Raw genomic sequence first — 27430 nt, 5'->3', positions numbered from 1 at the left:
GTCACGACGCTCTTTGGTAGCTGACGCAAGCGGCTAAATATTTTCACAGCTTATCAAAGAATTGTTTTTTGTTGATTCTTTTTTTTTTTTGTCTGTTTGCTTTCGGCTTTTATTACAAATCGTTATTTATATATGTATATTGTATCTATACGTAGGTGTGGGCGTATAGTTTAAGTATAGTAATTACGTACATTAAATAATAGCAGCTAAGCATTCAATTGTTAAATAATATTAACAAATATTCAACAAATATATGTATATAATATTGTATATATGTATATAAAAAAAAAAAATTATCTTTAGTGTAGTTTAAAAAAAAGTATATATATATATATTAATGTAAAATCAACCGCTCCGCCTGATGTGTCTTTGTACTTAGCATGTGGGCAGGTGGCGGCCACGCCTACCATAAACATATTGCACAAATGTTTTACAGCTAATTTGCCGCCCACAGTCAGTTGCCAAATTTAATGGACTTCTCCGGCTGCTGCATCTGCTGGCGGCCATTGTTGTTGCTGCCGCTGCCGCTGCCGTTGTTGTTGTTGTTGCTGCTGCTGCTGCTGCTGCCGAAGCTGTTGCTGCTGCGGCTGCCATTCTTGAGTATGCCATTCGTCTGGACGCCGGCGCCGTTGCCATTTGCAATCGCATTCGCATTCGCATTCGATGGCATCTTGCGCAGCGTCTCACGCTTGCCCCGCTGCTCCCCGTACTCGCCAATGGTCACCGCTCCATGCCGCAGCGTGAGTCGCTGCTGCTGCTGCTGCAGCTGCTGACTGCCATTTGTTGTTGTTGGTGCCGCTGCTGCTGGCTGTCCATTGCTGCGCAGCTGCACGCTGGCTGCCTCGTAGTCCGGCTGGGGCGTGGCTGGCGCTCGAATGCCGCCCACATTGATGCTGGGACTGCGCACGGGCGACAAGGGAGACGTCAGCTGCTTGCTCCTGGCGGCCAACTGCTGACCATTGCCATTGGCAATGTTCAGCTTGAGCTGCTGCTGCTGCTGCTGCTGCTGTTGCGCCTGCTGTTGTTGGGGATTGGCAAACTGCGGCGGCTGAGAGAGGGGAGGGGAAGAATGAGCGAGAATGACATAAAAAAAAAGATAAGTAAATATATAAATAGAGCTGGCAGAGTGTGAGCTAGATATCATGTATACGCAGAGTTGCCAGCGTGGCCAAAATCGGTCTATTCAATTTGAGTGTGATCTAGTCGACTACAAAATACCCTGTAGTCGAATAATACAAAAAGAACAACGGCCACAAATAAAAGAAGCAGGCAGGCAGCAGAAGGAGCTAGCGGAAAACGGCTGAAAATGAGTGTGGCCAACCATAAAAAAAATGTAAATGCAATTTGATTTTGTCGTTGGCAGCAATTGGAGATACTTCCGATTTGGAAGGAGACCTATGCGTGCCCAAAGTCAGGGACATTCTAAACATACAGGCTGCGAACTACATATATTACGCGGCTTGGAAATCATCCAAATCGTCTGGCTATCATTGAATTGGGGGAGTCCGAATGCGGAGGATTATGCGGAGGTCTCATCGAATCATAGAATAAGTTGTATTGTAAATTATCACGTTAACTTTAATTAAAGTTGTTTCCATAAAAACAGTAAAATTTTAAAATAAAGCAAACAAAAATATAAAGGCAAATTGAGATAAGTTGTAACTCGTGAGTTGAAAAGCCTTTAATAGAGTTTTAAGAGCTTTCGACTTTGGACTACACACAGGCAGAGCGAGCAATAAGCGGCAAAGGGTTCACTCGAAAATTAGATCTGGCAGAATTTAGAACATTCCAGAAATTCCAGAAAATGTTGCCAGCATGTAAAAAAAAAAACCAGATACAAAGTTGTGCTTATCAATTGTACAAATTATAAATATATAATTTTCAAAATTAAGGATTTACAGATAGAAATGCCTCAAATGATCAAGAAATAAAAATAAATTTAATTTATGAATCGCCACATGGTTGACATTGACTCCTGTTAAAGTCTAAGACTGTGCACATATACAGATATCAGAAGAATATACATATGAACAGCATGCGAATGTACAGTAAAATCTCTACGAACGAACAGCTGCCTTAAGCAGACATCTCTTTGAAAATGCCCATTTCTAAAACTCTTAGTTCCTTCTGAGAATAACACAGTTCTCTTTCACAATTACCAAATATCTGGCTTTGCGCTCAACAGTTGACATCTCTGAACCGAACCACATTTTTTGTTTGCCGGTTCCTCTTTTTTGGTTCACAATAAACAAAAGCAAATGAACTGGAGCCGGTTCGCAGCCTTTGCCTGTGCGCGTTTAATTGCATTCGCTGAAAGCTTCACACTCTCTCGCTCTCTCTCCATCTCGCTCTAACTAAGTAGCTGCGATTTGCGCAGCTGGCAGCAAATTTGTATTGCAATTTATGGCCCTAGGCGCAATTACTTACCGGCGGCGGCAATTCCGGCGTGCCATTCACGTTGTTATTGTTGTTGTTGTTGCTGCTGCTGCTGTTGTTTTTGTTGTTGTTGCCGTTAAGCAGCGACATGCGATTGCTTCCGTTGTTGGCAATATTGTTACCATTATTATTGTGGCTCTTGTTGCTGTTGCTGTTGTTGTTGTTGCTGTTGTTGCTGTTGTTGCGATAGCAGCTATCATCGGGCATAATCGAGGTGCGCTTCAGCGTCTCGCCGCGCTCCTGCAAATAGACAAAACGCCAAATGAAAATTAAAAACAATGAAATAAAAAAAAAACACTTTGAGCATTTAATTGCTGCAGTGATTGATTGATTGATTGATTGATGGATGGATGGAAGGTTGGCTGGATGATTGACTGGCTGTTGTCGCTGTCGTTGGGCTACCTCGTATGTGGACATGGTCACCAGGGGGCGGCCCATGGTGACTGGCCGCATGGTGGGCATATCGCTGGCACGCCCATCATTGCTATTGCCGCCCACATTTTTGGGACGTAGCAAACTCATTGCTCGGTTGCCAATGGAATCTGTGTCTTAATTGAGTTTCTTGCACTAGTTCTTCTTCTTCTTCGCCGTCTTCGTCTTCTTGTTCTTGCTGTTATCAATGCTCTGACACTGGCTGCAGCTGTTGTCGCTCGCAAATCGCTCGCTAGACTGGACGCCCGGGCATGCGAGCTGCTCGAGCAGCGCCAGCTTTGACGGCGGCGGCGGCAGCGGCTCACCTGTCGCAGCTGATAAGATAACAAGCGGCCCATTGAGCAGCGCACACACACACACACACACACACACTCAATTTGCTTGTGTGGTGAGTCATTGTGTTGGTGGTGCGGGTGGCGCGGCAACTGCGGCTGCGGCAGCGGCTGCTGCTGCTGACAGCCGCCAGCAATTGTTGCAATGAGACAAAACGCTGTCCAAAAAAGGGAAAGCCAACTAATTGCCAAACGCAAACTTAGTTTGAAAAACCAAAAAAAAAAAAAAACCCAATGACAAGGTCAATAAACAAACATCAATGTGTGTGTGTGCGCGGGTGTGTGTGTAAATACATTTAAAATTTAGCCAGAATTCGTTCACAGTTCGTAGTTGGGAATACTGCTAAAAACCTAACCAGCTAAATTTATTAGCGCATTAAAGTATTCATTTATTTTTTATTATTAACATAAAATTGAACACTTTTTTTTTCAATTAATAAAAACTGTTTACAAATTGTTCTATGGTGACATATTAAACTAAAAAAATATTTAATATATGCTCGATTTTTAAACTTTTTTTTAGAGCTGAGCCTCCATTTTTGATCATTACTCGAGAATTTTATTACCGATTTTAATTCGATTTGCGATCACTGAAAGCTTACAGATATATGTAGCTATATAAAGTTATATATAGTACATTTCGAGTTTTCTCCAAATTATTCAAGTCAAATATTTCAAAGTGAAGAATAATATACCACTTTTTTTTCGGATTATCTCCGAATTGTTAAGTCAACAAAATCGTAAAAGCTACGGCATCAAAAATCGTAAATTTCTTATATATATATAGATAGATATGTATGTATATATAATAGATATAGATATATACACATATATGTATATATTAATTAGATGATAGCTTTGCGGAATGATATACGATATTCCGAATATTAGGTTTCAGTAGCGCAACTCCGAATTAACTTATCGGAGCGAATGATTGAATCATCGATTGAAATATCGTTTACTAAAATAAAAGTAAAATCGAGCAGTTGATACGATGTTATATTCCCAGCAATTACGACATTTCTTGGTTTTATGGATCCCTTCGAATATAAGTATTTGCATACTTGGTCACATTTTCGATCGTCCGATCGTGCCTATATGATATAGTAGCTCGATAATGAACGGATTTTATGCTCGCATTAATAAAGGTTACTTGAGAAACATATAAACTGAACTTTCGACCGATCGTTTCTATCGTATAGAAGCTTCATGCTATTTTAAACCGATTTAAGACGGTTTTATAGTTTTAGTCTTCGACCTATTATATATCTAAGGGATATACTTACTTGTCAGATGTTGATAGGATCGTGCTAACTAGTAAATGTCAAGTTTGGTCTACAAATTCTTGATAAAAAACGTACTTTTTCAAATATATACTTTCCATGCCAGCTATATGATATAGTATATAGTCAATATATTTAGCAATAATTCCTGCTTAGTTTATATATGCTATCAGATTGCAGCCAGCCAGCATATAACTATATATATATATACTATATGCTATATCTAAATACATCAAGAAACACACACACAAATTTATATATATACATATATATATAATCTTATCTATATCTTAAGAGCATGTATGTATATCGGGATCTGTTCTAGCTAAAGTTGGTAAAGTTGGTTAACGATAAAGTTCGCTTGAAGTTCGGTTTGGGACAGGTTATTAAAATAATGTGTACAAAACATGACATGCATGCATATGCCCTGTGTGCACTTGCGGCAGGGTATCGCTTAGCCAAACACTCAAGATTAGTGCAGACATTTATTATCATTTTTCACTAGAAATCAAATAACTTTCATTTCGCTTTGCTCGCTTTGCGAACTAGGCAATAAAGGACATCATAAAATTGTGCAATATATATACATATATATATATATATAATTAAATATTTATCAATCATTAGCAATAGCAGATTTAAGTGCGTGATATTTGCCGCGCTGACTCACGACAATCTGCGAGACTTAGGAATTATTCTGATTTAATAAAAGCCTATTGACCGATTAAAATGAAGTACTCTCTTGTATTTTCAGACAGTGTTCAAAGTAAATAAGCAAAACGAAAACATTTAAGAGGTCTCTAGGCGGGAGTGCCCGACTAGGGGATACCCTGAATCTTCGTCTACCAACAACAAGTAGGGGGAGGGGCGATAGCTATAAAATGAATGATACTTGATCCGTATATACTGTTCTAGACGCCACATTTTAAGTTTGCTGACTCTAGCTTTTGCAACCAAAGAGATTTGCTCATAAAACAGGATTTCGTTATCGATAGTTATCGATTGGAAACGGGGGGCAACTTATCGGTTATCGGAAACAACAATGAGATCGACGCGTTCATACATACGAATCGACGGACAGACAGACAGAGGCCTCGACTATTGAAGCTGATCAAGAATATATATACTTTTGGATTCGGAGTTGTTTTCTTTGCACTGTTACATACATTTGGACAAAAATCAGTATAGAAGGGTTAACAATATTAAAGTGAAAGCTCTACTAACGCACAGCTGATTTGGGCGGACACCTTCGACTTGTTTGGGCTCAAATATTTTTACTAACTTTGCGCTGAAAGTGGCCTATTTATGACGGACTAACTCTATTTTTTACACCCTGAACCCATGGAAAATGGGTAAAAGTGTTTTATTAATATTGGTGTATTAAAAAGTAACTGGCGCTGGGAAATATCTGTGAGCACATCAAGTATATATTTACATATGTACATAAATCGATTCAAAAGCAAGAAAGCTTCAACTTTGGCATTAATATAATTGCATAATGTATATAATATGAATAATAAGAAATAAGTTAAACGAATTTGTTCCATCGATTTTGGAACCTGGTTTCTCTTAAGCATGATTCGAAAATTTACCAACACTTATTTTCATTTGTTATTAACAGTGTTTAAAGTTACCAATTGGAAGAAGTATTTTCACTTATTGAAAATTGGCAATAACTATCGATTGGCGCTTATCGAGAATTGGGAATGCATTTTATCTGGTGAGACGGACAAATGGGGATCAGCTAAAAGCCTCTATATTAGATCCATGTAGGGTATGGACTCCTAGAGGATTACAGGGTATAGCAACAAGCAGAGCATAAGCATAATTCCATAATTACTTGTAAAGTCCACAATTTTCGTTATTTTTTCAAAATATTTTGAAATAAAAGAACTTGCAAGAAGCGTAAAAGGCGTAAAAGGAGAAGCGTATTGGTTCGCTTCAAAGAGCTTTCACTGTATATTTATTAATTAATTTCTTTTTTTGTAGTGCTTGGCAATTAGGTTTATCAATGGGGCTCGAGGAAAGACCCAATTTGCAGTTGCGGCGACTGTTTAGCTTCTCTCTCTCCCTCTCTCTCTCTCTCTCACTCTCGCTCTATCTTTTTCTGTCTTAGTCACTTGTTGTGCCCTCATTCACTTGACTTGAGTCAAGTGGCTAACAAATACTTCACATGGCTAACAATCAACTGCAGCAACAACAATAAGAACAACAAATGCAACAACAACAACAACAAGTGCAGTCCGCAGCTCTCTTGACCTTTGCAAGTAGCCATTGTTGTTGCTGCTGCTGCTGTTGCTGCTGGTTGCTTTTGTGTGTTGCAACAATGCAGCAGCAACAACAACAACAACTGCAGGCTGTGTGTGTGTGTGTGTGTGTGTGTGTGCCGGCTCACCTTGTGCTCGCTCTCATGGAACCCGTTCCTGAACATGCGCTGATGCGCGCGCTTAAATTCATCCATCAGCGCCGTGTGCTGATCGCCAACGCCAGCCGCAGTCGATGTCGACGTCGCGGTCGCCGACGCAGTCGCAGTCGCTGCACCGCCAGCGCTTGTGTTGCGTTCGCGCTTGTGCGACACTTGTGCAACGCCGGCGCGGCTGCCGCCATTGTGCGGCCGATCTTCAGTTCGCTGATCGCGATCTCTGGCCCGATCGCGATCGCGACTCAAGTGGCTGCCACTGCTGCTCCGCTGCCCCGACAGATGATGATGACAATGCTGCTGCTGCTGCTGCTGCTTCTGCAAAAAAGACACACAATTAGCTGCATTCGGCTGCACGCAAGTCGAGCGTGCCCGACTAGTGTTTGCCCTGTAATCGATTTTAATCGGAGTCCGGCGAAGTTGAAGCAGAAATAAAAGATTTCTGAAACAGACCTGCCAAAATTTGAAGTTGCTTGCTTTCCAAAATAAACGCTTGCGGGAATCGATATTTATCGATTATAAACAAAATGATCGATTATCAATCAAAATCCAACTAAGCAAGACAAAATTTGGCATTCAAAGTGCTTATGGTCTTAAGCTTGTATAGGTCTTAAAAGAAACCTAAGACTAAGACCCATCGATATTTATCGATTTTGGCTAATTTAGAAAGTAAACGAATTGAATTGAATTTGAGCGCATTCGGTACGCCAGAGTTGAACATTACAAATTGGAAGCCTTAAGCTTTTGTAGATCAATAGAAAAAAAGCTTTGTAAATCGATATTCATCGATTAGCGCTTATTGAAAATTGGGAATGCATTTTATTCGCGTATGCCATGCAGGAAACTTCAATCGGAGATCAGCTTGGATCAGCTTAACGCCTCGAACTACAATCTTGTATATGGGGTAAGGGCTCATAGAGGATTACAGGGTATAGCAAAAATAAGCACGGCCAGCACTTCTCACCTCCTTGCGCTTCTTGAGCTCCTCGTTTATGGCACTGGAGAGGCTGCTGCTGTTGCTGGCGCCAGTTCCTGCTACTGCTGCTGCTGCTGCTGCTGCTCCTGCTCCTCCTCCAGCTGCGGCTGCGTTGCCGCTGTTCAGCGCTGCTGCCGCTGGCGGCGGTGGAGCAGGCGCTGAAACCGAGCAGCTGCGTCGCATTGTGGTGCTGCGGCTAACCGACAGCTCCTGCTGCTGCTGCTGCTGCTGACTGGCATTGGCTATGTAGGTGCTGTTGATGGAGGTGCCATTCTCGGTCAGCTTGATGATCGTCTTGTTGAGCTGTTTGTGCACCTGGACGGCGCCAGAGGCTTGGCTGGGCTCCTCGCGCACCGCGGTTAACCGCTTGGACTTGGCGTCCGCCCAGCAGGGACTCTGATCGCCGGTCACGGAGCTGGCGGAGCTGTTGTAGCCGCTGGACTCGCCGGGAAACAGATCACAGCCGGCGGCGGTGCGCACCACCATGTCCAGCTTGCTGGAGCCCTTCATCACGGCGACGGCCTCGCTGAAGAGCACATCGGAGAAGTCGATGCTGTTCACGCTGAGGATTTGATCGCCCGGCCGCAGGCCCGCCTCGCGCGCCACACTCCGCTCCTTGGTGAACTGCACAAAGATGCCCGGCTTCCACTCGGGTCCCTTGCAGATGCCCAGTCCCAGTTTGGTCCGTGGCGCCACATGCAGCACCACATTGATGTCCCGGCTGGCCGTGCGCCGTTCTGTCGACGCCTTGAACGAGCTCTCCGAGGGCGTGCCGCTCACGCTGGGCAGCTTCACCACGCTCCACGACAGCCGCTCATCCGGCTGACTGCAAAATTGACATTCGTTAGAGTCTATCTTGGTGCAAATTATGATTCTACAATGCCTTAAACTAGCTTTAACGAGATATGCCCCACAATAGACTTTTTTCAAGGTTCCTTAATCATTCTCTTAACCTGAACCCAGAAAAAGCGCAGTAAATGAGTATATGGGTTATGTGCAAATGTATTCAGGTTGAAGAAAGTCTGGATTCAATTAAGCCGTGATTCCTTGTCTATCCATCTGCTGGAACCCTTTGATCTTGGCAACTGTCAAAGCTAGAGACTTGCAAATTGTAATAAATATTCTCCTAAGACATACACGCAAAGAATTCATATTTTCCTGCCGATATTTTCTTCTATTGCCATTATATCGATAAATATCGATTTCGAATCTTTGTTTTTCGAGCATTACTCGAGAATCATAAAGGCGATTTACACCAAATTTGTTGTTTAGTTATTTACAGATAACAAATGCTTCACAATTTAAAAATACCTCTCCTAGTAATCCCTGGAACTGGAAAAATCATCAATCTTGCGCTTTGGTATGTCCACACTTTATGTATGCCATAATAAGGCAACGCAAATTTCATTAAGATCGGACAATCAACATCGAAGTTAATTAATAAAACAATTCCAGCAGTTTGGCGTTGGGTTCAGGGTATCTGCTAGTCGAGCATGCCCTACTAGAGCATTCTGTTTATTGACTTACTCCTTGACTGGCAGCATGCCCACGCCGCGCACCTTGAGCGTGACACGATCCTGGCTGGCCACCAGCTGTATGAACTCCTTGTGCACCGCGTCCTCCAGCCGATAGCCGTTGATGCGCAAGATCTGGTCGCCGATCTGTGAGAAGAAGTGATGGGAAAGCAGGAAAGTGAGCGCAGTTCGTTCAACTGGGCGGCGGCAGTCACGTAGTCGGACGTGACTGACCCGCTGATCCACTGATCCACTTACGCGCAATCCCTTTAGCTGCGCCTCGCCGCCGTTATCGACGTGCGAGACAAAGAAGCCGATGCCGTGCTCCTTGCCGCCGCGCACCGCGAACCCGAACGTGGCGCTGCGCTCCGGCACCACCAGCAGCCGGCGCTGATGCGGACGCACCAGGCGCACCACGCGCAGCCGCGTGCTCGCCGGCATCGCGCACCACGAGGAGGCCGCCGTGGTGGTCAGCGTCATGACATCGCTCGAGGCGCTGCTCGTTGTCGAGCCCTGCATGCTGCTGCTGCTGCAGTCTGTCGATGCCGGCGCCGACGACATCATCATCATCATAATCTCCGGCCAATTGAGAGCTGCTGCTACTGCTGCTGCTGCTGCTGCCTCAGGCGCAACTGCAAAAAGAAAGAGCGAAAGGTGAGCTGCGGGCGTTTGGATGGACGTGCGTTGCGTGCCAATTGGCAGGTGAAAGAATGTGCTTAAAGCAGAAGCAAACAGCAAGAAAAACAACAAACTTAATCTAAGTCGACTCTTTAGATGCCCTACAAAAGGCAAAAAACAAATGGGTTCAATTGAAAAGCTGCGAATATCACGCAGAAGAAGAAGGAGAAGAACTATTGCCAAATAAAACGAGAAAGTAACGATATCTTAGGCACGCCGAAGTGTTAATACCCTTGCGGACATTTGTCCTACTATTTTGCAGATATGTGATGCTCGTAAATGCTGCGTGTGGCGAAAATATCTTGGAGAACAGAATATTTTGCATTACAAAAAATCATTCTTCCTTCAGAGTTAAGACTCAACTTAGTTTAACCAATGAAGATATCTTGTTAAACAAAAAAGTTGTCCATACATAAAGCTACTTTTCGACCGATCTTTCCTATGGCAGCTATATAATATATATAGGGGTTCGATCCGACAGGTTCCGACATACATATGTACTGCTTGCAACAGAAAGACGGAACTATGCACGGTTTCAAGATGATAGCTTGAGGGCTGAGAGACTAGTTTGCTAAGAAACAGATAGATGGACATGGTATTAATTTGTTGCTGATCGAGAATATATATACTTTATGGGGTCGGAGAGGTTTTCTCATTTCACATTTCATTGCATTGACAGAAATATAATAGTAAAAGTAAACAAATATTCGGATGCTAACAATCAAGCTTATACAGTGAAACGTTTACGAATGCAGCGCAAAGCAGAATGCGAAATTGAAACTCGCTCCGAGGCGAGTAAATGTGCAATGTTGCGTAAGTAGAAGCTGGGCTCATTATTCCCAGCTATTCCGATCTATATATAAGAATAGCTAGACAGGTTAAAACCAATAAGGTTTTCGAAATTCACCCAGAAGCGTGGAAAATAGATGGAAGCAAAAAAAAATATAAGTGCGAAGAGTTCTGATTGCTTAAGGCCCAACCAAATCAAATTGCCATGAAAACAACGGGCAATGCTTTAAAGGGTATTACAGATATATAGAAAACTTGAACTTGCAATTGAATTTCAAAATTTGGGTCGCACGCATCGAATGAGGCGATGCTCAAAACGTTTTAGCTGCTTTCACGCACCACAAACACAAACAGGCAGCAGCAACAACAACAGCAACAACTATGACAACAACAACAGCTGTGACAACAGCAGCAGCAACAACAACTGTAACAGCAACTTGTTGCTGCTTTTCGTATTCGCTGCATAATTTCACTTTTCTTTCACGTAATTCTACGCTTCACTTGCAGCAACCGACAACAACAACAACAACCGTCGTCAATCGACAGGCAAGAAACAAGTTGAAAATTATAGAAATTTATTATTGAAATTATGCACAACACAATTTTAGGTATTACTTTTCCAGATGAATTTCGTTTTTGTTTTCGTTTTCGTTTTCCTTTTGCTTTTTATTTTTCTTTGAAGCCTGCCATTTCCATTTCCATTTGCATTCGCATTCGCATTCCCACTTCCATTCCCATTCGATCCATCATGTTGTTTACTGTGATTTACAGCGTATTTATTAACTGTTTATGTGGCTCTATAAATCATTTTAGTGCTCGCAGATCTTTCATAATGCCCAAATGGTAGCCCGGGCGAAAAGTTCAAGACACTTGCGATCCGAGCCGAGCCGAGCCGAGGCGAAAAGCTCAAGCCAAACGAAAGACTTAGGCAACAAACTTGTTGCAACGGAAGGGCCGCTGTTTGGCGGGCATTCCGCGGAGGCGCCACTAAATGATGATAAATACGTGGCGGCAAATTGTTTTGCGTTGTACATTACTTATATATATATATGTACACATAATATGTACATATATCGGTTTATGACATCCAAACATTGTCTATGCGAATTTCATGTTATTCATATTTACGATTGAGGTTAGGTATTTCGACAGCGGGCATTAGGTAAGAGCCAAAGCTAGAGCTGGAGCTGGAGCTGGAGCTGAGGGCCATTTGCCCAGATGCTGCTGCTGTTGATAAGATAACGGTAAGCGCACTTTTGTTAACATTTTTAAACTATGTTAGACAATTTTATTTAACAGTTCTACAACATGTTAGGCTGTTGTCTTAGCAAACTTTAATTCGGAAAACGCTCTAATTAACATATCTTCGACATGTTAAATTTACATTGCTGCTGTTCATAACAAATAAAAGGCTCTAATAAATATTGTTATGACATTTTAGATAACTGTTAATAGAGCGCGTTCCCTGGGTAACATTTCTATGACCTGTTAAACAACTGTTAATAATAAATAAAGAGCTTTAATTAACGTATATATGACATGTTAAATATATGTAAGTGCAGCATCTTCTCTTGGTAACATTTGTATAATAAAAAACAACTGTAAATAATTAAAACAGCTCTAATTAACATTCTCATCACATGCTAAATAACTGTTAGTGCGGTGCGTTTCCCTGTTAACATTTCTATGAGCTTTTAAGCAACTCTAAATAATAATAAAATTGCTCTTATTAACATTCGTATGACATGTTAAAAACCAGTTAAGACAGCGTCCCCTTGCTAGCATATCTTTGACCTGTTAATCAACTGTTAACAATGTAAGGTGTTTTTTAAGGCAATACTAATGGTAATTTTGACAGCTGTTAATAAATCTTTGTTAAATGTATTTGGGAGTTATGTTAGGGCATTGTTAGCCTGTCAAAAGTGTTAATTATTACACTTAGCATTCAGAAAATAGATATTAGCCGACTTTTTGCCTCTGAAGCTTTAATGCTGAAGTTTAACATTCGTTTTTCTACATAAGAAAAACAGTTTTCCGTCCACACACCATACACATCATTTTTCATACAACCTTTTTGCATGCATCCAATGAATGTTAACTCACATGACAAAAAGAAGCTGCTGCTAAAAAAAAGCTGACCCCTTTTTCTTGCAGCTTGATAAACGATCTGTCCATCAATCGAACAGCTTTATTAAAACAGCACTTGTTATTAATTGTTTTATCAAAAAATACTTGTGAAGCTTAAGACTTGTTATTGCATGCACACATATAGAAAAATATATAAAATTAACGTGCTGCCAAACGTGAATTTAGTTTATATATATATAAAGTTTATACCGATAAAAGCTGGCATGGGCGTGGGGCAGAAACTTTCACATAGTTCTGACTGAGTAATATCAACATTCGATAACTTATCGGTGGGTCAAGCATGATAGAACTCATAAAAGAGATGTGTTCTGGCAGGGCATGTCAAGCTTTAACATGTGCTTGCAGCATTGCCAACATTTAGAAGGCGCAGCTAGGCAGTTGTCAACTGGCCGACAATTTTGACAGTTGATTGACGAGAGTTGTAGATAACATGAAAAGCAAAATAACTGCTTGACAGCTAATAGAAATTCTGTTAGAGACATATGAGAAAGTGTGTCTGGACTGAGTGATATGAACAATCGTTAACTTATCGATAGGTTAAGCATGGACTTCCCTTAATATCATGATGCATTCTTAAAAAAATAAAATCGAATCAGTTTCTGGCAGGTACATCTGGCTTTAACATATATTTACAGCGTTGCCACCTTGCAGTTAACTTGATATTGGCAACCTCGGGCAAGTAAAGCTGCGCAGCAAAGCAGTTGTCAACTGGCCGACAATTTTGACACTTGGTTGACAGGAGCTCCAAAAGATGAGTAGCCATATAAGTGCTCGTCAACTAACAGCAACTTTGTCAGTGACAAATGAGAAAGTGTGTCGGGACTGAACGACATGAACAATCGATAAAGTATCGATAAATGGTCAAAGAGTTAATTTTCGATCTGGCAAGCATTTACATATGCTCGCAGCGTTGCCAGCTTGCAAGGCTTAGAACGCGCAGCTAGACCATTGTCAACTGGCTGACAATTTTGACATTTGATTGACAGGAGGCTGGCCAAATGGAATGCAATTTAACAGCTCTTCACATTTTTGAGTGGCAGTTGCCCGGTCTTGCCCGACCAACACAATTCGCTGGCTAATCGATAGCTCAATAATGGACTACCCCCAATATCAAAGTCATCGAATTGATTGCCGCTGTCAACGGCATGAAAAGGCATTCCAATGCGAGAGTGCGAGCGTCATTCGGCTTTCATCAACAGCATCCGTCCGCGCGTTCCAGTATGTCTCTGCGTCATTCGTCATTCGTGAACCGTCATTCACATCCGCCGATGTTGTTGTTGTTGTTGTTGTCGGCATCTCTGTTAGATGCAAGCGTCCGCTGTCCGAGCTCTGTGCTCTGAGCTCCGAGCTGAGCGTTGCGATGCTGGCTAATCGCAACCGCATTGAGCATAATTACAATGATAATCGCCAAGCCGAGCTGCAGCAAATTATTTGGCAGCTACAATAACAGACAACGAGACTTCCTATCAGGCCGCCCCCATCCCCCCCCCCCCCTCTCACTCTAGCTAGGAGCGCGGCGGGGCCAGGGAAAGCGTAGCGACTCTTGACTGGCCTTTCACCTGCCTTTGAACCCGAGCGGCGACTTGTTTACCTGGCAATTAGTTCTAATCACACGCCACTTCCGGCCACGCCCACTCGCGTTGACAATTGAAAAAGAAGACCAACAACAACAACAACAACGACGACAACAACAACTGCTTCTGGCTGTCGTCTGTGCCTTGACCGCCGCTGTCATGGCTCATGATTTTAATTTATATACAAAATTAAAGCTCAAATTTCCATAGAAGTCGTTAAAGCACTTCTTTTTTTGCCTCTCAACTTTCAAGAAATTGTTTTGCTTGGAGAAAAACCAAAAAAAAAAAAAAAAAATTAAAATTAAATAAACAAATTTTATTACAAGCAATTTTTAAGCGTGTTGCGTGTTCTTCGGCTGCTGCTGCTGCTTCTTGTTTTACAGCTTGTTCGCTTGTTGCTCTTAAAAAAAAAAACAAAAATAATAATAATAAAAAATATATATAAAAAAAAAGGTAGTTGTAATTATTTTTGCCGCTTGTTTTTTGATTTTTTCTCTGCTGTAAATCGTGACTTTCTCTGCGCACGGCCATCAAAATAATATATGTTTTTTTTTTTTTTTTGTCTTAGCTGTTGCTGCCGCCGCAGATGCTGTTTTATGCAGCTCTCATGCGTCCAGCCTCCGATAAAACTGGGCTGCCCAAGCGCGAGCCCAGCCCCAGCTCGAGATATTTCACTACACTTTAATTATTTCCAGTTATCACGTAGCACTCAACTGGTTCTCATTGTTTTTGCTGCTGTGCGTGACATGCGCTTCAGCTGCTCGGATTTTAGTGTCGCATTCAAATATTTCAGACTCACACAATTGATAAATCGAATGGAAACTAGAGATAATTTCACGTGAAATCGCAATGAGCTGCAGACAACATTATTTCTAGCTACAGCATAAGCTTAACATAACAGCGCGCTATTTCGTAACAGCTGCTTAACAGCACTAACAAAAGCCTAACATAGCCTGTTAATATTCTGATAATTGCAATGTTTTCACGGTTTGTACCACAAAATTCCATTCACAATACTTCCGTTTTTCACATTAATGAATCGTTATCTTTTTTCGGGGTCTGATTTATTCAGTATATATATTCTTGACCAGTATCAAGCCATATTCATGTTATTCAATCTGTCTAACGCGTCGAGCACCAAGCTAGCTAAAGATTTACAATATATATGATTTAACGTTTCATTTTTTCTCCGATATTATCTTACATTTTTAAGATATCGATATATATCGATTTTGAGATATGTTTTTAAAGCATAACTCGAGAAGTATGAGAGTTACATACGCCAAATTTGGTATGTAGTTTCTTGTATAGTGTGCACAGGACATCCAGGACATTTCACTTTTTGGACAACTTCCCTCATTCCATCCCAAAATGGGCAAACACATATTTTTACAAGATAGAGCCTTGCGCTTTGGTATGCACGCACTAGCATATTTGAGGCCTGAAAATTGCATCAAGTTTGAACTATAAACAACTGAGTTAAGCAAGAATAGATTTACCCAAGATGGTGTGTTTTTTTAGGATGAAAAACTTTTGACTTGAGCACGCTTTCTCGTTTATTTTGTATGCGCCATAGTATAAGCTCGTATAGTATAATATATTTTGAATAAAACCATTTCTCGAGAAGTCTGTTTAATCTTTGGCGTTTCAGAAAACGACAAAATTTAAAACAACTTCAAATGCAAAATTGTGCTTTAATCCTAACACGAATCAACATCGGACTACATACATACTATATATGGATATATATAGCTCATTAGAAATAATCGAACAGAATATAATTCATGAAAGGGTATTTAGTTTCTACTTGTTTTCAATGTTTGTCTAACTGCAACGCCCATTAAGAGAATGTAAGTCGAGGTGCATAAAAACCTGTTGCCACAATTAGAGGCACGCGTGCCTGCCCCATGCCGCATGCCCCATGCCGCATGCCACATGCCGCATGCCGCAATCGAAAGAAAGAATTTGCAGAAGAGGCGGCTTTGGGCGAATGACAAAAATTGCCAAGTGTAATCGCAGCGCATTCACTGGCCAAAGCCACTGTCAAGTGTTCTGCTTCGAGTCGAGTCAAGTCGAGTCAAGTTTGTTGCCTAAGTCTTTCGATTTGGTAGCCCAGCTGACGTCGCACGCTGACAAAGGCGGCGACTGCCTTAATTAGTCGCTAGATTCAAACAAAAGCCGGCGAGCAAAGCCTTTAATTGCCACCGCAAACAAGTCAAATGCTAAAATATTTACATGCAATTTTTATATTATTTTCTTCAGCTTTACTTTACAATTTTTTTTTTTATTATTTGTTTGAATGCGCATCATTTAAATATTTGATTTTGTGTCGTGAGAGACAAAAGAAATTGCCATAAATAAAAGAGAAATTTGCGCGGTGTGCAATTCGACAATTGCACACACACACACACACACACACATACAAGACACGTGTGTGTGTGCGCGCTTAACTGGGATGCGCACCTGCAGGCTTTTACTTCCGCTGCTGCTGCGGCCAATCAGGCAAACAAATAAACGCACGACTGGCCAACAACGTGACAAATTGTCAAATTTAAGCCCACACCCCCCTTACCCCCCCCCCCCCCCCAGCGCACCCCGCATCCCGCAACCCGCCACCCAGCCAGACCCCTGGCCGCTGGCTGTGGCACAGCATGTAGCATTTTTCTGGTGAAACTTGGCTGCTTTTTTGCTTCTCCTTTTTTTTTTTGTTTTGTTTTTTTTTTTCCGGCGACTTATCGCCAAATGTGCAGCCAATGTCAACGTGGGTTATGCCACAAGAGAAAGAGACAGACAGACAGGGAGACATGGAGACGGGGCGGGCGGACAGACGGACAGCCGTTGAGCGAGGAGGATGCTTATAATCGTGCTGGCTGCAGATGCTGCATTTGGTTGCAAGGAAGCGGCTGGTGGCAGCGTCGGGTGGCAGCGTCTGCGCCGGCAGCAGCCAATGCTGACAGGCTGCTCCTTTGGAGAAAGCTGTCTGCGACTTTTACTTGATATCGCGCAAATGTCTGCGGCATCGTCTCCGGCAGCATGTTGCATGTTGCCTCATTTTAATTGCAGAACATTGCCATCGCTGCCAGCGAGAGAGAGAGAGAGGGAGAGAGAGAAAGAGAGAGACGCTGGGCGTTGCGTCCAGCCATGAAAGGATTGTCGCGTTTGTCGCGCGCGCTTTCACCCAGCGGCAATTAGCTCCTTATGCAACGCGGCCCAAATGGGCAACCGTTGCTCCGGCGACAGCAAATTGAACGCTTGCGCCAGCCTGCCGATTAAATGCGGCTCATATGTGGCAATGGGACAGCAGCAGCAGCAGCCGAGGCAGCCGCGACTCAAGTGAAACGACAGCAGCAACAATTTTTTCGCGCTTCAAATCATACGACAATAAGCTAAAGGGGCAGCCAGAAATGGAGATGGGTAATGGGGGGGTATTGCCTGAAACTGCCTGCCATTTTTCATTTCTTCTTCTTCTTCTTCTGCTACAATGGATTTGCGTGCAGATGCGAGACAAACGTCTTAATCGCAGCGTCGCGCTGTCTGCGAGATGCGATGTCTTTGATTTGCCATTGCAAGTTGCGTCAGTTGCGAATTCAAAAGATTGTCGAATGGAAAGATTGTCGAGTGTGGCAACAGGGGGGGGCGAGATGGTTAATGGTTAGCCACCCACTCGATGTGGCGCTTAGTTGTGCAGCGAACGCATACACTGAACAAAATGCAAGTGCCAAAGATGCAAATCAAATATTTGAAGCTGGCCCTGAAATTTGTCACTGGCAACAAGAGGCAAACGAATATTAAATACCCTTACAAATGTATAAGACGACTTGAAATTTGTAATATCTAAAAAGAGGGCGCCGAATATGAAATACCCTTACAAATTATGTGCACACGACTTGAAACTAGCAACAAAAAAGAACGCCGAATACGAAATATTCTAACAATTTCTGCACGACATGAAATTCGTAACTGGTAACAAGAGAGCACCGAATAATAGATACCCTTTCAAATTTATAACTAGCTGCAAGAGGGCACCGAATATGAAATACCCTTACAAATTATGTACACACGACTTGAAATTCGTAATTGGTAACACGAGAGCACCGACTATAAAATATTCTTACAAATGAATATAGAGACATCTTTCTAAAAGAAGACATCTTCGTCTCCATAAACCAAATACATACATATATTGTAGATCAGCATCAAGTGCCATAGGAATAATCGGTCGAAAAGCTGGTTCTTGTATGATAATCCCTTTGTTTTATCGAGATATCTTGACCAACTCCGGCCTTTACTATTCAAACTATGCTGCTTATATATGAGTCGAGTCTTATCAAGATCGCACTACTATATTATATAGCTCTCTATGGGAAAAATTGATCGCAAAATGATTTTTTGTATGCCAAACTATTCTGTTTTCCAGGATATCTTCGTCAAACGCAGCATTCGCGAGTTTCCCTTTTTTCACACATCTCACAAAAGCAGTAAATCTCTGGAAGCGTATTAAAACTTCGGCTAGCCGAATTTCTCGCACTTTCTCGTTAAGATAAACAATTGTTTTGCTCAGTGCAAGCAGAAGGTAGTTGCAGCAGCTGCAGCAGCTGCTGCTGATGCGATGCTATTGAACTTTTGCTATTTGCCAAGATTCCCACACACCTGCAACAACAGCAGCAGCAACAACAACAACAACAACAGCAGCAACAACAACAGAAAGAGCCTCCCACTTGCAGCAGGCAGCGTGTGAAACGTTCGACGCGCAGATGTTTTTGAGGCGTGACACGAAACTTTGTTTCAAGTACGTTGCTGCTGCTGCTGTTGTTGTTGTTGTTGTTGTTGCTGTTGTTGTTGTTGTTGTTGTCGTTGCGCCCTAATGCGATTGTCAGGGTAAATGACCGACGAATGGCGGCAAAAATTGAATTGTTTTGCATAAATTGATGTTAGTTGTTGCTGTTGTTGTTGTTGTTTTAATTGAAGTGCGGCCGCTGCGGCAAGTTTGTTGCCCAAGTCTTTCGTTTGCCCACGCGCACAGCTGCCGCAAAGGATGACGCGCGGCAACAGCTGGCGGCGCGCAGCTGCCAGGCAGCAAAACAAAAAAATAGAAAAGTAAAAAAAAAAAAAAACAAAAACAAATCGCAACGGGCAACTGTCTGCCCCACAGAAACTGGCTTAACTGGGCGTGGCTGGCGTCTGATAAGTCAGCTGCAGGCAAAAGATCCTCTCTGCTGCCCCGCCAGCGAAAGTTTAAGTTGCCCGCAATCAGACAGCCGACTTCCCGTTTCAACTCCCCGCTCCCTCCCCCTCCAGCCTTTCTTACACGCGCCTCTGTTCTATTGCATTGCCCAATTGCGCTGGCAAATTCCCGCATTTAAAATCAAAAGCAAAACAGGTTAGAACACGATACGATATGCTGCTACATTTTAAAGCGAACTAAGCGTCTACACTGAGCGAAATCAATGTGTTACTCGCAATCTGTATGGGAATTAACGAAGAATTACAGAGAGAAGAACTTCAGCAGGAGAGCAAAATGGTTTTCAAAGAGGCTCAGACTTTATCAGGTAAGAGTTGGATTATGCCCAAGGACTATGAGCAGGAAGAAAGATAAGTTCGAGAGAGTATTTCGCATTGAGTTGAACGCAATAAGCTGCTGTCTGAATGCATTCGCTTGATAAATTGATATTGATATATTTTAGGGGCTTTTAATTTGAATTTTAAGGGATAAGTTAAGCTTGAAAGAGATAAGTTAAGTTTCAGCTGTAAGGCGACAAAATTTAACTGAAAGCTTTCAATTTAAAAGAAGTAAATTATGTTAAAAAAGGATTAAATTTAATAGAGGTAAGTTAAGTTTTAACAGAAAAAGTTATGGTTTAAAGTGTTAACTAAAGGTTTAAAAGGATAAGTTAGGTTAAGTTTCAGCTTTGATGCGACAAATTAAGATTACAAGATTTCAATTTAAATGGGATAAGTTGAGTAAAAGATGTAACCTAAAATTTAAAGAGAAAAGTTACAGTTTACAGGGATAAGTTATGTTCTAAAAGGATAAGTTGGGCGATAAGGCGATAAGTTGAATTTCAAAGGGATAAGTTAAGCTAAAGTTTTAAAGCGAACAATTCAATTTAAAAAGTTAAGAAGGTTAAGTATGAAGGATTAAATTTGAAGGAGATACATAAATGTTTTAAAAGGGTAGGTTATGTTTTAACAGGATAAGTCGAGTTTAAAGGTGTTTCCTTTAAGTTAAAAGGATAAGTTAAGTTAAGTTAAAGTTTTAAAGCGACAAATTTACATTGAAAGGTTTCAATTAAGATAATTAGATAAGTTAAATCAAATATATCCTATACATTTTAATAGAGATAGGTTATGTCGAAAGGATAAATTGGTTGTAATTTAAAAGGGATAAATTGAGTCAAATTGGTTGTAATTTAAAAGGGATAAATTAAGTCAAAGCAGTTAACTGCATTATGAGTTAATTTATGTTTTGTAAGGATAAGTTTGGCTTTACGGCGAGAAGTTCAGTTTCAAAAGGATGAAAAAATTTGAAAGGTGTTAATACTAAAGGGATAAGTTAAGTTCAAAGGCTTCAATTGCATAGAGATAAATTATGTTTTACAGCGATAAGCAACATTTTAAGGGGCTAACTGAAGTTTAAAGCTGACAACGTCTAGAGAAATGCGTTAAGCTTTAATGGATAGCTTAAATTTCAACAAAAATATGCATAAATAAATAATGACTGTTAATCAAAGTGCAGCAATAACAGCTGTTAAAACACGAATTCTAGCTGCTGTTAGGTAAGCAGAATGTTAATAAGAGCAGCTGTAAAAAGCGAAAAACGCTAGCCACAGCTGCATTTTTCTACGCAATTGGATTAAGACTCCATGAAGAAGCCGTGGCCAAAGAAATGGAATGAAAAATTGTAGAATTCACAAGTATTTCCTGGAGATCAACGCTTAATTATGAGCTGTGTCTTCCGTCTAATGGTGGAATGGTGTCCCACAAGGTTCCCTTTGGCATGTGTTATACATGCAGCCAGAGATACCCTTGCGCCAAGGTATTTACAACAACAGCAGCAATTGAAATCTGTTTGTTGTCGGCAGCTTTTGTTGTAGTGTGTAAAAACTGGCTCGCTTGTGCGACCGGCTGTGTCTGCGACGGCTGCTGCGACGGCTGCTGCTTATCCTACAAATGCCAATCCGCAGCGCCAACCAGTCCGCAAGTCCGTCCGCCCGCCCGTCCGTCCGCAAAACAGACTGTTAGACTACAACAAAAATACACAAATAAATATGCCGTCCGAGGCGGCCAACTGGCTGGGCAACTGCGGCTGCGGCTGCGGCTGGGTATTGGGTATTGGGATTGGGACTGGGCCGTTGGGCGTCCAACTGGTTGCTGCTTGCCGGCAGTTTTGAATTACAAAAGGAGCCTTTTTATGGGGCCGCCTGCAACAACAGCAGCAGCAGCAGCAGCAGCAGCATTTTTATAATTTCAATTTTGTGTATCTATGAGATACGCTTCAACGTGAATTGGCATTTTGTATTATGCATTTTATACCCCGCATAGCGGCAGCTGTTTACATAGGGTATCTTATTACCGTGCGAGTATCTTAATGTTTTCATCTATAGAAATATCTCTCAAATCGCCAAACGTGCAGTCAAAACTCTCAGACGAAACACTTTTTGACATTTTCTCTAACTGTCAGGCAAATTAGTTTTTCACATCTGATTCAAAATGTGTTCTACCAGTTGACATGCATTCTTATAAGCCAGACTAAACTTATTTATATCGTTTAGATAAATTGATGTCCTAACTCCCAGGCGAATCGCTTTCATATCTTCCAGCCTCGCTTCTTCTTATTATTCATACAAAAAAGTTTTGGGCTGCCCCAATCGTAATGCTCTCCCAAGCAACCAGACGTTTCGTATTTTAGGTGGACGACAAATACGCGATAACAATCAACAATATTATCAACATTTAGCAATTTTACTACTCAAATGCATACAGTGAAAGCTTCCCTAGCTCCCAAACTATTTCCATACTTTCCAAAGAGAGTGCCCGACATTGGGCGTACGTTCTCTTGTTCGGAGGCGTTAACCATTTTTTTGTAGCAAAACTAGCTTTGAAGACAATAAACAACATCTCTTAGCACCATCGTACAAATCGTACAAATCGTACAACAAACGACAAATGCAGCCAAAAAGAAACATTCACTCAAATAGAACATGCTTAGAAATATGTTAATTCTTTTACTTATTTGAACAAGCTTCTCAGGCAGGCTTAAAAGCCTGAGAGAAGTGCCTTGACACAAATACAGGGTATGTGTTAGTGTAGCACACTAGAGTGGAGCATTTTGAGTGTTTGTTTTTATGCATTTTGCAATACTGCAAATACCGCAATTTGCATGTGTTTGCAGTGTGACCAGCGTCAACGGCAACTCCAACGCCTGGTAATTAAAATACAATTAACGCCAGCGATTGATGATGATCATAATAGATGCTGACGATGACGATGACGATATTGATGATGATGATGACGATGACGAGTGTCCAGGAAATGCAATTAACCGATTGGCCCACAAGTCGCCAAACGCCATTCGAAAGTCTTTTGCCCCGCGCTGCAGACACACGGCTCAAGCCTTTGGCTAACACTGATTGAGAGCGAGTGCAACTGTGTGTGTGTGTGTGTGTGTGTGTGTGTGTAACTTCAATGCGGCCAAATCGCTGGGCATTGCATAAGCCCAAGCAGCCGCAAGCCAAACGATCAATCCATCAATCAGGCGCAATCATAATCAATTGTCGGGCGTGAAAGTGGGCGTGAGGCGTGTCGCATGCTGCTCTCAGAACTTTCTAGTTGCTTGATCTTCATATGGAGCAGTATTTGGAGCAAATCGTTATATACGATGACAGCGACAAATTTGGTTTTAATAAACTCTTCATAATTGAAGGCCGCACGCAATTAACGCATTTGCCGTGTTCACATGGTCCAAAAATGGTGTTGGACCGCCGTTAGACGGCTTAAACAACGGGCGAGCTGCCTGGGCAACGGCAACGGCAACAACAACAAAAGTCTGGCAACCTTACGGCTTAGCCATAACAAAAAGTAAACAAACAAAAGCATCAAATTACAAGTGTTGTAAAATTGCGAAGGGAGTTGAAGTTGAATTTAAGCAGAATCTAGCAGTGTGTGTGTGTGTGTGTGTGTGTGTGTGTGTGGGTGTTGTTATTTACCTCATTTGTGTGGGTCGCTTAGCAGAAGAAGACAAACACACCCAACAGCAGCAATGACAACAACAACAACAACAATAAGAGCCAAGCGCTTCTGCAATTGGAGCGCAGCGAGCGACGCGCGAAATTCTCGAGTTGCGAATTGCGTTGTTATTATTGTTGCTGTTGTTGTTGTTGTTGCTGTCGTTGCTGCTGTTACTTTCCGCTTTGTTTTGTTTCGTATTTGTTTTTTTCGGCTTAGTTCTTCTTTTTCAACAGCTTTGCTGGCGAGTGCACTTTACACTTTTGTGGCTTGGCTTTTCAGGCTTCACTGACTGCGCAGACACAGGTGCACATTGCATGCTGCATGGCAACAAATTTCAATTAAAACACATTTTCAGCACTTTCACACACACACACATACGCGCAAAATGTGAACTTTGCGTTTCAAAAAACAGTTTAAATGTATTTTTAGCTAATTTTGACGAACGTATGTATGTTATTTAAACAGCCGGCGCGCGACACACCAAAAAAAAAAAGTAAAATAAAAATTCAGACGACGCACAACCAAAGCGCACGAAGATCAGCAACAAATTGAACTGCTAACGGGTCAGTGTGACCATCGTGCAGCTACTGCAAAATACCAGCTCGCTTCAGTTCAGCTGTAAAATAAAACCAGGAAAATGTACAGCTCGGCCTACTATCGATTAAAAATACTCGTTTGAATTCTGTCAAAGCAGGCCACAGTTTTTTGTCAATTATTTGAAAGCTTTAGCTTTCCATTTGTAAAATTGAAAAACACAATCAAATTTATACATCTTGAGGATGGAAGGATATATGGTATATGCTATCATCACAGTCGTCGTGTTGGGCTTGTACTTGCCAATGTATTGCGATCGGCACCGATTTCCGGCTCAGAATCCAGAGGACCAGCCGAACAATATCAGGCTTTATCAATTTGCTTGCTTTCTATTTGCATTCCTTGTGGTTGCCAATATTCATGTGCTAATGTACAATTGGTATTTGACTCACATTATCCAATACTATACGAATTTGATTCGCATCATGGTAAGCATAATATAATCAAACACTTTTATGTTTATCAAATTCTAAATAAATTTTCACATTCTGTAGTCTGCATAAGACAAGTCAAATTCAATTCGACACACTTTATGCTTAAGTTAATTACACGTTTTTGAATTTATGCTAATTGCCGCGTAACCTTATGTTTATAAATACCATAACAATATATATATATCGATAGCTCACGCACATGTATCGAATGACCGTGAGTGGGACAGGGACAACTATAGCTGCACGAGTAGCCAACAGCTGTTAGCGCCGTCGCGCTGTCCAAATTCTTTTATTTCATAATAATTTTGATAGAACATTCACTGAGCTAAATTAGCTTTAAGCTGTATTAAATAACAATGCAAAACACACGCAAACTCTGCAACCTGACCAGGCTCCTACTCAGACGCACGTCCGCAACTGCGGCCAGTCACACAACAGCCTCCGGCGGCACAGAACAGACAACGCATTTCGGCTACCAGACGGTGATGGAAAGCGAAAAGGAGCTGAAAGGTGAGCAAATGTAGCATAAAACAAATAAACAAGAAATAACAGCTGATCTCGCAACGCCGAACACTAAATACCCTTGCAGACAAATACCCTAAGAGAGAGCTGCATGCTTAAGTGGTCCGATCGCGCTTGCTTAAGAAGCGTGGTTCAAGTTGGGTGAAGATGTCTTAAAGAATAAATTAGCTTTTCATACACTACTAGCTTTTTAGCCGATTCATAGCTATGGCAGCTATATGATGTTGTGCTCCGATCCGAAATGTCCATGAAATGAATTCTGTAGAACTGGGAAGTTAGCTTGCATAGAAACAGACGTACTTAACGAAGCCAAATGCAATTAAAAAAAAAAACCATTTAATTTATAACTATATTCCATGCAGTGCACGAGGTGTTTGAGCAGGTCGCCCAGTCGTATGATCTGATGAACGATGCCATGTCGATGGGCATACATCGCGTGTGGAAGGACATATTCATTGAGCGCTTGGGCCCCGAGCATGGCATGCGGCTGCTGGACATGGCCGGCGGCACGGGCGATATCAGTTTTCGGTATCTGAAGTACTTGGCCAAGCAGCCAAATCCGAAACAGCGTGACAGTCATGTAACCGTTTCGGACATCAATCAGCATATGCTGAACGTGGGCAAGGAGCGTGCCCGCCAGCTGGGCCTGACCGCCGATCGGCTGCCCAATGCCAGCATTGACTGGCAGTGTGCCGATGCCGAGAAGCTGCCATTCAAGAGCGAGAGCTTCACTGCGTACACCATTGCCTTTGGCATACGCAACTGCACGCACGTGGACAAGGTGAGCTGTGCGGGCCTTATAATCCAGACTGCGGAGCTAACGGAGCTAATGTGTCTTGTTTTAGGTTCTGAGCGAGGCGTATCGCGTGCTGCAGCCCGGCGGTCGTTTCATGTGCCTGGAGTTCAGCCATTTGAGCAACGAGACGCTGCAGTGGCTATACGATCAATACTCCTTCCAGGTGATACCGCCAATGGGTCAGCTGCTGGCTGGCCAGTGGCATGCCTATCAGTATTTGGTTGAGAGCATACGACGCTTTCCGCGTCAGGAGCAGTTCAAGAGCATGATCGAGCGGGCCGGCTTCGCGCATGTGGCCTACGAGAATCTAACCTTTGGCGTTGTCAGCATACACTCCGGCTTCAAGCTGTAGTTGGCACGTATTCCAATATTCCTGTACACAAAACACACCTTAGCGAAATTTCGAAGTCCTGTTGCGTCGCGCGCGCGCAGCTGGCACAGTTTGCCCTTTCTTTTACTTGGTATTATTATGATTTTGCCCTTTTCTTTAAACATGCTAAACACGTTCTCCCACCAATTTTTTGTTTTATGGTTTTCGTTTTACATAGCGCTCGTTCAAATCAAAGTTTTATACAAAACAGTGTTAACATATTACATGTGCCAAAATTGATCGACGGCTTATTGTAAGCCTCGGCCAGCTTGGGAAAGACCTTGACGTTGCGGGGGCCACCTTTTATATATAGATCGCGTTATATGTAAAACACATCAAAATTCCAAATCAGTTTCCAGCTTGATTTTCCAAAAAGAAACAAAACAAAAGTGAAAATGTCGGCTAATTGGGAATTCAATTGGGCTTATGCGCTAGCCGAAATGTGTGTGATATAATGTCAATTGCCAGCCCCCCCCCTCACTCCCCTAGACCCGTTGGGCCACACCCACCTGAGATATGAGCTGGCCCCGCCCTGCCCCTTTGCCCACAGGCACATCAAATTTAGTGCAAGTGAAATTTATGCGTGTGAATGTTGAATTTTAACTAAAGCTAAGCACAAACAAATAAAATCAAAATCGAATCGAATCGCGTTCAAATCAATTGCGATCCACACAAACTAATTGATAGTTTAGCGAGGTATTTAAAGTGATTTTTGATTTTTTGCTTTCGCTGCTTAGCTGCAGCAAATTGGCAGCACTTTGCTCAGTTTTGATTGGCCCAGTTTTTCGTTGGGGCGCTAAACAAATTTTGATGGGCTGCACTTCGTGATGTAACCGGGCCATAAAAGGCTTCGATCGCATCAAATGGCCCAAAATATGACATCAACTGTGCGAGTTACCTTTTTA

General features: G+C 42.1%; 2 protein-coding genes across 3 annotated transcripts; one reads left to right on the top strand and one right to left on the bottom strand.

Moving 5' to 3' along the window:
• Nucleotides 1–106: 106 nt before the first annotated feature.
• Nucleotides 107–24261, bottom strand: LOC135434578 (putative uncharacterized protein DDB_G0277255). 2 transcript variants are annotated; one of them, XM_064691185.1, is made up of 7 exons: nucleotides 23788–24261; nucleotides 9651–10024; nucleotides 9406–9539; nucleotides 7867–8704; nucleotides 6879–7220; nucleotides 2428–2676; nucleotides 107–1048 (listed from the first exon to the last, which is right to left on the bottom strand). In XM_064691185.1, the coding sequence occupies exons 2-7, from the start codon at nucleotides 9963–9965 to the stop codon at nucleotides 455–457; spliced, it is 2472 nt and encodes an 823-aa protein (XP_064547255.1). In that variant the 5' UTR covers nucleotides 9966–10024; nucleotides 23788–24261; the 3' UTR covers nucleotides 107–454. The 2 variants fall into 2 exon arrangements, with proteins under 2 accessions (XP_064547255.1, XP_064547256.1); XM_064691186.1 differs by having other exon boundaries at nucleotides 6879–7214.
• Nucleotides 24262–24542: 281 nt separating this feature from the next.
• On the top strand, nucleotides 24543–27170 carry Coq5 (ubiquinone biosynthesis protein COQ3, mitochondrial). The gene is made up of 4 exons (XM_064691188.1): nucleotides 24543–24831; nucleotides 24898–25347; nucleotides 25722–26140; nucleotides 26205–27170. The coding sequence occupies exons 2-4, from the start codon at nucleotides 25194–25196 to the stop codon at nucleotides 26505–26507; spliced, it is 876 nt and encodes a 291-aa protein (XP_064547258.1). The 5' UTR covers nucleotides 24543–24831; nucleotides 24898–25193; the 3' UTR covers nucleotides 26508–27170.
• Nucleotides 27171–27430: the final 260 nt, after the last annotated feature.

This window comes from Drosophila montana, unplaced genomic scaffold (genome assembly GCF_035044405.1).
Source record: "Drosophila montana isolate Dmon_TW-CO22-7 unplaced genomic scaffold, ASM3504440v1 contig_3416_1, whole genome shotgun sequence".
Taxonomy (NCBI): domain Eukaryota; kingdom Metazoa; phylum Arthropoda; class Insecta; order Diptera; family Drosophilidae; genus Drosophila; species Drosophila montana.
This window is presented reverse-complemented; position numbering and strand designations above follow the sequence as displayed.